This window comes from Muscardinus avellanarius (genome assembly GCF_963383645.1).
Source record: "Muscardinus avellanarius genome assembly, chromosome: 13".
Classification (NCBI taxonomy): Eukaryota; Metazoa; Chordata; class Mammalia; order Rodentia; family Gliridae; genus Muscardinus; species Muscardinus avellanarius.
The window spans coordinates 23,506,512-23,520,109 of NC_137799.1; the positions used below are offsets into that span (position 1 = coordinate 23,506,512).

At 43.4% G+C, this 13,598-nt stretch overlaps 1 protein-coding gene across 2 annotated transcripts in view; it reads right to left on the reverse strand.

Annotated features, from left to right (window-relative positions):
• The window catches only part of HSDL2 (hydroxysteroid dehydrogenase like 2), a gene marked incomplete at both ends in the record, with an annotated part of 66,507 nt that extends 56,992 nt beyond the window's left edge, over window positions 1-9,515 (reverse strand). For both annotated transcript variants that reach the window (XM_080708344.1, XM_080708343.1), the window contains 2 exons: window positions 2,028-2,191; window positions 9,499-9,515. In XM_080708344.1, the coding sequence (XP_080564470.1) occupies window positions 2,028-2,191; window positions 9,499-9,515 (181 nt within the window). The remainder of the gene's footprint in view (window positions 1-2,027; window positions 2,192-9,498) is intronic.
• Between the last annotated feature and the right edge of the window lie 4,083 nt (window positions 9,516-13,598).

Sequence of the window (13,598 nt, forward strand, 5' to 3'; positions counted from 1 at the left end):
GGAAAGAGAATAAGTAACATAGAGATTTTTTTCAAAGTGTTCACACCATCTTCCCTCAACCTGTCCCTTCCCCATTTACACTCCTTCTTCTCCCATTCAAGAATACTGCCTTCCTGAGAATTTGTTTTTCTCCCCACCACCACCACCAACTTCTTGTTTGCAGAGCCTGGCCTCAAGAGGACCTTTTTTTATTTTTGCTTTTTATTTTCAGTACTGGGGATGGAAGCCAGAGGCATTCTACCTCTGAGCTACACCTCCAGCTGCCGGGGTCCAGCCCTGGCAGGAGTCGGGGGTCCTGTGTTGGTGAGAGAAGAGTCAAGGTCAAGTGAGAGAAGACTCTGACACACGAGACCAAATGCAAGCTTCTATGGCGCTACTATGCTGGGGTCCAGCCCTAGCAGGAGTCGGGGGTCGTGTGTTGGTGAGAGAAGCTTGCATCTAGCCTCATGTGTCAGAGTCTTCTCTCACCAACACACGCCCCCCGACTCCTGCTAGGGCTGGACCCCGGCATCCAGCCCTAATTTTTATTCTTTATTTTGAAACAGGGTTTCACTGAGTTGCAGAGGGCCTAAGTAGCTGAGGCTATTCACGAACCGCGATCTTCCTGTCTCTGCCTCCCAAATGCTGGGATTACAAGCATGCGTCACCACACCTGGCTTTTGAGAATTTGCTTTTCTTTTTGTGGTGCTAGAAATAGAAGCCAGGGCCTTGTGTATGGTAGGCAAGAGCTCTACCACCAAGCTGCATCCCCAGCCTTCAGACATGATTTTCCATTGGACCTTCCATATTTTCAAAGTGCTAGAGGAGAAAAATGATCAGAATTCCTGCTCTCTGGAGATGAAATAAATGTGTGTGTGTGGTGCTAGGGATTCAACCCTGGGGCATTTTACCTCTGATCTCTACCTCCAGCTCTTTTTAGCTTTTATTTTGAAACAAGGTCTTGCTAGATTGCTGAGTCTTGCTGTTGCTGAGGCTAGTCTTGAACCTGAAACCCCCCGCCTCAGTATACCAAGTACTGGGATAAGAGGTGTGTACCACTACATCTAGAAAATATTTCTTTAAACAGATATTAAAAATGTGTGTGTGTGGCCAGGCATGGTGGCGCATGCTTGTAATCCCTGCACTTGGGAGACGGAGACAGGAGGATCGCGCAGGTTCGAAGCCAGCCGCACTGGCTTAAGAGACCCTGTTCCCAAATAAAAATATAAAAATAGGTCTGGGAGTGTAGCCCAGAGATAGAAGGGTTTCCAGGAACCCCAGTACCACCAAAAAAAAAAAAAAATGTGTGTGTTATGTTACTAGGAATTGAACTCAGGGACATTCTATTTCTAAGCCATACTCCCAAGCCATATTTTACCTTTTGTATTATATATATATATTTTTTTTTTGGGGGGGGGGTGGTACTGGGGATGGAACCCATGGGCCTTCTACCTCTGGGCTATACTCCCAGACCTATTTTTTTATATTTTATTTGGAAACAGAGTCTCTTAAGCCAGCTGAGGCTGGCTTAGAACCTGCGCGATCCTCCTATCTCAGCCTTCCAAGCACGCTGATTACAAGTGTGCACCACCACGCCCGACTATTTATTTTATTTTATTTTTTGGTGGTACTGGGGGTGGAACCAGCGGCTTTTCTATCTCCAGGCTATACTCCCAGACCTATTTTATACTTTATTTGGAAACAGGGTCTCACTAAGTTGCTGAGAGCCTCACTAAGTAGTTGAGGCTGGCTTCGAAGCGCTGGGATTACAAGCCTGCCCCACTATGCCCAGCTTATTTTTTTATTTTGAAATAGGGTCTCACTAAGTTGCAGAGGGCCTTACTAAATTGCTGACGCTGGCCATGAACTTGTAATTCTCCTGTCTCAATCGTCCAAGTACTGGGATTATAAGTGTGTGACAAAACAGCCAGCTAGACAAAATTATTTAAAAGGTAGCTTTCAAGTGGCTCAAACTAAACTTCCGCAAATTCTCTACACACTAAAACCACTGTGAGGACGTCTCATGAAATGGCAATCGTCACACTTACTTTCTGCAGCAGCAGTATAGATGGTGCCTGGAAGTTTGGGGTGTGACTGGGTGGTCTTTGCAGCAATGACAATGTTTGCTCCATCTTTTGCCGCTTTCAACGCAATAGCTTTGCCGATGCCTCGGCTAGCACCGGTGATAAAAACTGTACATCCTGCTAGCTTCCTATAACAAAACAAATGTTAACTTATTAGAAAGCTCAATATTTTACTTAGTAACCTATACAGAAGCTCATACACATTTTCATAATGTTTTCTCCTGTTTGATTTTCTCTAACCCTTCCGACCCTGCCTACTTGATGGTTAATAACTCCACCATATTTCCACTGCACAATAATTTATAAATTATTTATGACAACAGCAGCTGGCCAGTGTAGCTGCGATCTGTCAAACAAAATCTGTTGAACTGCAAAGTAAATCTTAGAAATAAGAAATTAATAAAATACACTATATAAACATGCATTTTTTCTGCAAAAAAGTTATGAAATTATACACAGATTTTATAATATTTACATTCTTTAATACTTTATAATTTTTCTACAACTATATAACACTTAAAAGAAATTATCCAAAAACAAATCATTGTTCAATGGATGCTCATCGTAGCTGGAGTGGAAATAATCCAAATATCCATTAACTCATGAATGGATAAACATAACATGGTACATGCACACAATGGAGTATTGTTCACCAATAAAAAGGAATAAAATGCGGATACATGCCACAGTATGGATGAAAGAGACACATTTTGCTAAGCGAAAGGCAGCCACATAGAGACATATGTTGCAGAATTCCATTTGTATGACCTATCCTGAACAGACAAATCTACAGAGACTGGGTCACTGGTTACTCAGAGCTGGGAATGGGAAATTTTAGGAGTTGACAGCTGAGGGGTTTCTTTTAGGGATGATGAAAGGTTTTGTTTTGTTTAGCTGGTGGCACTAAGAGTTGAACCCAGGGCCTCTCGCATGCTAGATAGGCACTCCATCAATCAGCTACATCTCCTGAGATTTGACACCTGCCTCAGCAACTTAGTGAGACCCTGTTTCAAAATTTAAAAAGCCAGGTGTGGTGGCACATGCTTGTAATCCCAGTATTTGAGAGGCTGAGATAGGAAGACCAGAGGCTTGGGGCCAGCCTTAGCAACTTAGGCCCACTGCAACTTAGTGTGACACTGTTTCAAAAAAAAAAAAAAAAATAGGGCTAGGGTGCAGCTCAGAGGTAGAATTCCCCTGGGTTCAATTTCAGTACCACAACTAATAAATAAATAAATAGGCCTGGGGCTGTAGCTCAGAGGTAGAACTCTTCTAGTTCAATCCCCAGTACCCACACATACACACAAAAATGCACACACAAACACACACAGAGGCCCTCTCTCTTTGCCTGTGGCACAGCTGCTCTGATTCCCAGTAGGCTAAAGGGCATTCTCCTTCTAGTCTAGAATCTCAGAAATTAGAAACAAGTCAAGCAAAAGCAGCCAAATGTGTACTCCTAAGGAACTGTTCCAGCTCCAAAGAATTAGGACCAGAATGTCAATGACAAAAGCATCTCTGTCAAAGAAAGATTCTAAATGTCTTAACCCATTGGTAGATGACTAAAATTTGGAAATGCAGAAATAACCTGAAAAAAATTGGAGTAAATATGAATTTTAAAATTACTTTTAAAAGGAAAAACAAGCCAGCCTCAGATACTTAATGAGGCCATCTGCAATTTAGTGAGACCCTGTTTCAAAAGTTAAGAAAAAGCTGGGCGTGGTGGTGCACACTCGTAATCCCAGCATTCGGGAGGCTGAGACCGGAGGATCACGGTTCACGGACAGCCTCAGCTACTTAGTGAGGCCCTCTGCAACTCAGTGAGACCTGGTTTCAAATAAAGAATAAAAAAATAGGGCAGGGGGTGTAGCTTGGAGGTCAAATGCCCCTGGGTTCCATCCCCAGACACACACACACACACACACACACACACACACACACACACACACACACACAGAATAAAGCAGGTGTGGTGGCATACATTTAAAATCCCAGCATTTGGAAGACTGAGAAATGATTGTGGTTTGCAAACAGCCTCAGCTACTTAGTGAGGCCCTTTGCAACTCAGTGAGACCTTGTTTCAAAATAAAGAATAAGAAATAGGACTGGGGGTGTAGATTGGAGGTAGAATGTCCCTGGGTTCCATTTCCAGTACCACACACACACAAAAAAAAAACAAGAATAAAAAATAGGGCTGGAGGTATAGCTTGGAGGTAGAGGGTAGAATGCCCCTGGGTTCAATTTCTAGTTACTCCCCCCCACACACACACACAAAAAAACCCCAGGGGCATTCTACCTCTGAGCTATATCCCTAGCCCTATTTTTTATTCTTACTTTCAAAACAGGGAGGGTCTCACTAAAATTGCAGGGGGCCTCACTAAGTTGCTGGGGGGCTGGCCTTGAACCTGCAATCTTCCTATCTCAGCCTCCCAAGTACTGGGATTACAAGCATGTACCACCATGCCTGGCGTTTTCTGTTTTTGAGACAGGACCTTGGTATGTTACCCAGGCTAGTCTCAAACTCTTAGGCTCAAGTGTTCCTCCTGCCTCAGCCTCCCAAGTAGCTAGGGCTACTGGCATATACCGCCATAGCCAACAAAAAAAAAAAACTATTATTTGTTTAAAATGATACAAACTGCCGGGCATGGTGGCGCATGCTTATAATCCCCACGCTTGGGAGGTGGAGACAGGAGGATCGCACTGGTTCGAAGCCAGCCGTGCTGGCTTAAGAGACCCTGTTTCCAAATAAAAAAGTATAAAAATAGGTCTGGGAGTGTAACCCGGAGGTAGAAGGGTTTCCAGGAACCCCAGTACCACCAAAATAAAAAGTAAAAATAAAAAAAAGATACAAACTATTCCAAAGTACATTTGAAAAACTAAATACCCAAGAACAGGTTCGTGGTCTGCCTTAGCTACTTAGTGAGGTCATCTACAACTTAGTGAGAATCTGTTTCCAAACAAAAGAATAAAAAGGTCTGGGAATATAGCTTGAAGGTAGAATGTCCCTAGATTCCATCCCCAGTACCACCAATAAATAAATAAATAAATACTAGAATAATTAAAAGTAGTTTGGCACTAGTGCATGAATAGACAGACCAAAATAATACTATAAAACCCAGAAACAGATTTTTATACCTAACAGTTTAATATATGATAGTGGCAGAATTTCTAAGAGAAAAAGAATTATTAGGTCAAGGCTGTGAAAACAATTGGATGGCCATGTAAACAAAAATGAAGTGAGCTTCCTAACTCACTTGCTAAACCAAAATAGATTTCATGTGAATAAGAAAATCTCAATGTAAAACTCACAATCATAAGTATATATTTAGCCAGGCATAGTGACACACACCTATAATCCCAGTACTGGGAGGCTGAGACAAGAGGATTGCAGGTTCAAGGCCAACCTCAGCAATTCAGAGAGACCTCGTCTCAAAATAAAAAAATGTAAAGGGCTAGGGATATAGCTTGGAGGTAGAATGCCCCCTGGGTTCAACCTCCAAAACAACAACAACAACAAAAACAAAATTTATCATGGCCTTATAAGCTTGTTACAAAATCATAAAAGCCTTGAAAGTCTTAAAATACTGACTTCATAACCTTTCTTCATGTGAAACACAGTATAATCAAAGCCAAGATGCAATTATAAAACAAATATTTGTAACACATATGATAAAGGTTAAATTGTTAAATATATAAACTCTCAGAGATTAATTAAAAGCCACATTGGTTTAGCAAGGCAAATTAAAAAGATACACAGATGACTTTAAATCAGGTGTCTCTGCACTACTGACTTTGAGGATGAGGCAAGTCTGGGGGGGGGGGGGCTACCTGTGCACTGCGCTCCACTCACTAGATGCCATTAGCATCTCCCCTCAATTAGACAAGCAAACATCTCAGATATCACCAAATGTCCCATGGCGGATAAACTGCCCCTACATTACGTAATAAAGAGATCTTCCTCCTCACATGTCAGGAGAGAATGCAAATTTTAACTATAATGAAGAGATTTTTTTTCTCTAATTAGACTTTTGTTATCAAATATTCTGTTGTTCTCAATTCCAACATGTGGATTAGGAAATCTCATTCATCCTTTTGGGTAGGCAACCCTTTTGGAGGCAAGTATCTCTTGTAATATCTATTAAAAGTAAGAACAAGCCAGACATGGTGGTGTACACTTTTAATCCCAGCATTTGGGAGGCTGAGACAAGAGGATAGCAGTTCGCAGATAGCCTCAGCAACTGAGTGAGGCCCTTTGCAACTCAGTGAGATCCTGTTTCAAAAATAAGCAATAAAAAATTGGGCTGGGGGTGTAGCTCGGAGGTAGAATGCCCCTGGGTTCAATTCCCAGCACAACACAAAAAAAAGTTAAGTATGCCGGGCGTGGTGGCGCACACTTGTCATCCCCGTGCTTGGGAAGCTGAGACAGGAGGATCGCACAGGTTCGAAGCCAGCCTCAGCTACTGAGTGAGGCTCTCAACAACTTAGTGAGACCCTGTTTCCAAATAAAGTATAAGATAGGTCTGGAAGCATAGCCCAGAGGTGGAAAGCCCCTGGGTTCCACCCCCAGTACCACACACACACACAAAGTTAAGTACATAATCTTTCTTATTTATTTAATTATTTTGGTACCAGGGACATTCTATCTCCAAGATACACCCTAAGCTCCTTTTATTTTTTTGTTTTGAAACAGGGTCTTGCTAGGTTGCTGAGAGTCTCATTAAGTTGCTGAGGCTCGTCTCAAACCTATGATCCTCCTATCTCAGCCTGCCCAGTATTGGGATTACAGGTGTGTGAAACCATGCCCACCTTATTTTTGTTTTTGGAACAGGATCTCCCTAGTTTGCTGAGCATCTCATTATTTACTGAGGCTGTCTTCAAACCTATAACCCTCCTGTCTCAGTCTCCCAAGAATTACAGGAATACACCACCAGACCCAGTTTACGTATTCTCTTTGATCCAGCAATTTCACTTCTAGGAGTTTATCCTAGCTATCACATTTGTGCAAACAGATGAATATAAGGATAATACATGGAAGCACTTGTGGGGAGCCATTAAGGCCTTCCCCTTATCTTTCCTAAAAAGAGTACTTCTGACTGTCCTTGGCCCAGAGTCAACAAGGTATGGAGTCATGCAATTAAGATTGCCTCAGAAGGACTGATGCTATTGTTCTGTCTGCCAGATAAGATTAGGTTTGTGTTGTATCAGGGCACTGTTTGACTTGCCTGTGATGTATATACTTTGTACTTGTCTTTCTTGCATTCCTGCGTAACCCAAGGCTAGAAACTATATAAGTAACCAAGAGAGAATAAAGTCATGGTCCCAGTAGTGACTGGTGGCCCTCCCATGCTTCAATTCTTTAATCCTCACTCCTCTCTTCGGAAGCCGTACTTTGCCGGCTGGCTCTGGCAACCAAAGAAAAAGTAACACCAAAAAACCAACAAGAAATTATCTGATATCCAAAACTAGGGGACAGGTTAAGTAAATGATGGAATTTAACAGACTATTATACAACCATTAAAAAATAAAGAAGAGCTACATGTACTAAAAATAACCGTATATCTCAGGACATATTAAGTTAAAGTAGCAAGGCCAAAATAGAGTTTTTTACTATTTTGTCGGTTTTTTTTTTGGGGGGGGTGGTATTGGGGGTGGAACCCGGAGGCTTCCTACCTCCAGGCTATACTCCCAGACCTATTTTTTATATTTTGTTTGGAAACAGGGTCTCACTAAGTTGCTGAGAGCCTCATTAAGTAGCTGAGGCTGGCTTTGAACCTGTGCAACCCTCCTGTCTCAGCCTCCAAAGCACAGGAATTACAAGCGTGCGCCACCACACCCAGCTAGGTTTATTACTATTTTCTAAAAAAAAAAAAAAAAAGATGAGGCCCTGCTTAACTGTTATACAAAATATGCTTATAAATTCATAGAAGAGAAACACCAGAAAGTTCCTGAGGGTCTGGATATTTTTTTTCTTTTCTTTTCTTTTTTTTTTTTTTTTTTGCAGTACTGGGGGTGGAACACAGGAGCATTCTACCTCTGAGCTAAACTCCAAGCCCTGTTTATTTATTTATTTATTTATTTTTAATTTCTAAACAGGGTCTCACTAAGCTTCAGAGGGCCTCACTAAGTATCTGAGGCTGTCTGTGAACGGTGATCCTCCTGTCTCAGCCTCCCATCTCGGCCTCCTGAATGCTGGGATTACAAGTGTGTACCACCACATCGGGCTAAGGTCTGGATTGTAAGAATAAGAAAACTTTTTTTTTTTTTTATCTCACACCTTTTTGAGCTATTTAAGTCTGCTGGTTATGTGCCTACTTCAAGCTAATTACAGAATGGACATGTCACTCAGCTTAAATACCCAAACAGTGTAGAAACAGAGAAATTGGGAGACATAGTTCTTTGAAGGTTATGTGTGTATGTGTGTGTGTGTGTGGGGGGGTACTGGATATTGAACCCAAGGGGTCTCCACCATGGAGCTACATCCCCAGTCCTTTTTATTTTTGTTATTGTTGTTGAAACAGGGTCTCACTAAATTACCGGGGCTGGGCTTGAACTTGGGATGCGATGTTCCAGCCTCAGTCTTGCACCATCTAATGGGACAGTTAAAGTACTGCAAGATGAAAAAGTTCTGGTGATTGGCTGCACAGCGATGTGAATAGACTTGACACTATTAAACTAGACACTTAAAAAATGGTTAAGATGGCCTGGCGTCATGGCACACGCTTGTAATCCCAGCATTTGGGGGCTGACACAGGAGGATCTCAGTCCGAAGATAGCCTCAGCTACTTAGTGAGGCCCTTTGCAACTCAGTGAGACTCTGTTTAAAAATAAAGAATTTAAAAATAAGGCTAGGGGTGGAGCTCGGAGGTAGAATGTCCCTGGGTTCCATACTCAGAACCGCATTAAAAAAAAAAAAAAAAAAAAGGTTAAGATGTCAAATTTTATGTTAACATAAACACTTTAAGTGAAAAACCCTTCCCCAAAGTTACTCATATATGAACAAATGCAAGTTCAATTAGCTATCTGGAAGTCATTTTTAAATATCCCCATCATCTTATCACCCTACAGTCAAGAGTTGGGGACAGGTGGAAACGCTAAGGTCGCGAGCTTGTTCCAGTGACCTTTCACCTAGATTGTGCAGTATTCTGCGGGCCACGCAGCAGTTGTTAAACCCAAGGTAGGGCTACCCCCGTGGGCGGCGGGAGACCCTCTCTCTCTGGAAGGGGATTTTACAATGCTGCCCCCCACGTAGAACACAACTTGGCGTTACTCTGCAAGCGTTGCTGCAGCTCTTACAGGGTTACCCCGTGGGGACCAGAGTTCCAGAGCAACTTTGGCGGGTCCTCCCTCTTCGCGGGCCGGGCTGCCGGGCGATGTCCGCAGCCCCACCGAGCCGCGCACTCCACCCCGCGCCGTCTCCCCTCGCATCGCCCCCTTCCCTTACCCGGTGTTGGGTAACATGACTTCCGTGGGTCGGAGGAGGAGGAGGTGGCGGCGGCGGCGGCGGCAGCGAAGGCGGCAGGAGCCGGCGGAGGGGAAAAGGCGGGCCTTCTCTGCATTGAGCCCCGCCCCGGCCCCGCCCCCCGAGGCCCCGCCCCGAGGCCCGCCGGGAAAGAGCGCTCGCAGAAGCCGGAGATCGCTGAGTGCGCCTGCGCACGCCTAGGCCCCGCCTCGTTCGGTTCCGCCTCCTCTCAGCCGGGAAACCCGCTCTCTGCGCAAGCGCGAAGAGCCGCCCCTCTGCCCCGCCCCTCTACCGAGGCGCTCTCGTGACAATCGGTGTCCCGCCCCCGCCTGGCGTAAGGGGAGTGTCAATCGTTGCGTCTTTTCCCGCACCGGGGTTGCCGTAGCGCCAGCCTGGGCCCGGGACGGCGGCCGCAGGAGCAGGGCGCTGGAGACCCTGAACACTAGGGTCTGCCCCGAGGACCTTTAGCTCTCCATCTTTGGGTTTCTTCCCGGCTGCGGGAGCTGGCAACCAGGCTCCGCTTAGAAATGTACTTTTTTCAAGAAGCCGGCCAGCTTTGCATGTCCTCTTTCCCAAACAATCTGGACTAAAGCCAGCCTGACCTCTCTCTTCTGTCAGTAGCCTCTGGTGAGAGGGCAGCTTCTGAAATAGTGATTTTTGCAAAAGTTGTGCTCAAGTATGGTGGCCCACGCCTGTAATCTCAGCACTTGAAAGGCTGAGACCTGAGGATCGCAGGTTTGAGGCCAGCGCACAGTAACTTAGTGTTTCCAAATAAAAAATAAAATAGGGCTGAGGGTGTAACTCAGAGATAGGACGCCCCTGGATTCAGTCCCCAGTACAAGTAAGTAAGTAAGTAAATAAATAAATAAATAAATAAATAAATGCCAAATTTAAAGAAGGAAAGTTTTACTCCTAGAATGAGGTCACTTCCAGAATCCGTTTGGGTTTTGGGAGTGAAGCCTATGTTTAACTCAGCTACCCTAAATGAACTAAAGACTGTGGCATATTTGAAATGAAAAAAGTGTTTTGAATTTTGGAGGGTCAGAACAGGATGCTAAGGAGATTGTTTCACGAAGCCTGCTTAAGGAAATTAGTCTATTTTAGGGGAAAAGCTATGTCAAACTCAACACGTTCAGTTGTTATGAATGCCAGATAAGCAGCCCCACTGATTTTACTCCATCTCAAATTGATCAAATCAGCTCAAAATACTCCGTATTTCCTTGATGGTCTCCTCACTACAACACATTTTTTCTTACATTTTGGTTATACATAGGCTGTGGGCATGGTTGTGCACACCCGTAATCCTAGTACTTGGGAGATTGAGACAAGATCGCAGGTTTGAAGCCAACTTCAGCAATTTAGTAACGCTCTCAGCAATTTAGCAAGACACTGTTTCCAAGTAAAAAAAAAAGTACAATAGGGATGAGGGTGCAGCTTGGAGGTAAAATATCCCTGGGTTTAATCTAGCACCTAAAAAAAAAAAAAAAAAAAAGGGCCGGGCGTGGTGGCGCACGCTTGTAATCCCCGCACTTGGGAGGCAGAGACAGGAGGATCTCGCAGGTTCGAAGCCAGCCACGCTGGCTTAGGAGACCCTGTTTCCAAATAAAAATGTAAAAATAGGTCTGGGAGTGTAGCCCAGAGGTAGAAGGGCTTCCAGGAACCCCAGTACCACCAAAAAAAAAAAAAAAAGGTTTTGGTTATACATAATAGTAACCTAATCTGGCTAATATATGACAAAATAAAGAGGGGAGAGGTAGAGGCTGACTTATTAGAACTCTGCTATGGCTTATATAATTTAAGGAAGAGTTGAATACGCCTGGCATTGGGAGTCAGCGTACTTCCAAGAACCTCATGATCTTTCTAAAGTGCTATCTTATAATACCGTTACCTTTCTTCTTTGCACATCTGTTCATATTTCAATAACTAAGAACCTCATGATCTTTCTAAAGTGCTATCTTATAATACCGTTACCTTTCTTCTTTGCACATCTGTTCATATTTCAATAACTAAGAGAGACACTCTAGTAGAAGGTTTAATATTCAAATCAATCATCCAAGGCTGAGCCGGGCGTGGTGGCGCATGCTTGTAATCCCAGCATTTGGGAGGCTGAGACCTGGAGGATCGCGGTTCGCGGACAGCCTCAGCTACTTAGTGAGGCCCTCTGCAACTCAGTGAGACCCGGTTTCAAGAAAAAAAAAAAATAGGGCAGGGGGTATAGCTCGGAGGTCAAATGCCCCTGGGTTCCATCCCCAGACCCGCCAAAAAAAAAAAAAAAAAAATCATCCAAGGCTAAGGGTAAGAGTCAACATAAACTGGAAAATGGTGACTTACATGACAGATTCAAGGCCAGGCTCAACAATTTAGTGAGCTCCTCAGCAATTTAGTAAAACCCTGTCTCAAAATTTAAAAATGAGGCCAGGCATGGTAGAACACACCAGTAATCCCAGGACTTTTGTTACAGTTTCGTGTTTAATGTGAGTACTTTTCCCTCACTAAGTAAAGAAATAGAGTTAGAACTCAGTCGCAAAGCTCAGGAGTCCATTCCAGCTGGAGCCCTGGTTAGACCCATGATAACAGGGTATGTCTTCATCAGTAACTGGGTGAGAGGACACATGATATTTCTCAATTCTCCTTTAAGTTTCAGCATCTATAACCCTTTAGGTCATAGTGTCTCCATCGCTCTTATCTTTATTGCCATGGTAACAGCTTGCCTGTCCTATTTCAGCACTCAGCAGCACAGCCTGCCTGTAGCTTATCTTTGTTTCTATGATAACAGCCTGCTTCCAGAGCAGCCTCTCTGCAGCAGAACATGCATAGCAGAGCATGAAATCATGTATCTGTATTTGGGTCATTCCTCCTTCTTTTATTAAATTGCATACACCTGCAGCCAAAGGAATGGGGTCAATCTAATTACTTCCTGTTTATGAGGGTACAGTGAGGGGCCCTGGCCTTGGGAGTGCATACAAGCAATGTGTCACATGGAGGAATGTCCCAGGACCTCACGATTGTCTAACGGACTCTAGTGGATGTATATTTATGGTTTTATCTGGAGCACTTTCTGGAGCTTGATAGCTTCAATCCTGTTGGAGACAAACTTGATCATATGATTTAGTAACATGGGCCAAATATGAGTATGAATTGATTGGCCAGTAGAGGTCCCAAAAGAGGTAGGCTTAGTAGAACCTCAATGTAAACCTTTTAATTAATTTTATCACACATGAAAATATTCTTTTTATAAGCATTATCCTTCACAAACATTCTGTATTGTACTCAAACCTTCTGCAACTTGCTTTTAACTTTCGGAGTTTACCCTGGTCTTTCATTTCCCATTTGAGAGAGTCTTAGGATAAACTTTATCATTAAAAAATCCTTTTTTATCCCTAAAATATTTCCTGTTCTTTTTATCCTTCCTTACCAAAACTTCTCATATCTTGTTTATCTCTCTAAGTCCTACATACTGGTTCCTTTTCTTATGGTTGTAATAGTGCTGTGGGCTCCTTACCTCTATACAACTAGAATTTGTTGAATAGGGAAATTAAAACTAATAGAGAGCTTGGCGCAGCCTTTTCTTTATTGTAAAATCCGTAGAAAATAGAAAAAGAGAAGAAAAAGCAGCATGCCTGACAGGCATACTAAAGAGCCCAAAAATGGAACTCTGCCACCCCCTCTCTATCCCAGAATTGCCTCCCAGGTGCTAATAATCAACAGTCATCCAGACTGAATGTCTTATCACTTAAAGGAAGTTACTGGCCTTTTGGGGTGGCTTGGTGTTAAGACATCACTGGTGAGATTTACTAGAAATCACTTTCAGGGTGCAGTGATATTAAATCACCTTTAGGTGGCGCCGTTGTTCTGCAGTTGTTTTAAAGCTCCACAGCTCTACAGCCAGAGCTGAAGCAGTTGTTGCCCATCAAATCACTGAGCCAAACATCCCATAAAAATTATTACTTAATTTTTTTTTTGCGGGTCTGGGTATGGAACCCGGGGGCATTTGACCTCCAAGCTACACCCCCTGCCCTAGTTTTTTTTATTATTATTCTTTCATTTGAAACTGGGTCTCACTAAGTTGCAGAGGGCCTCAC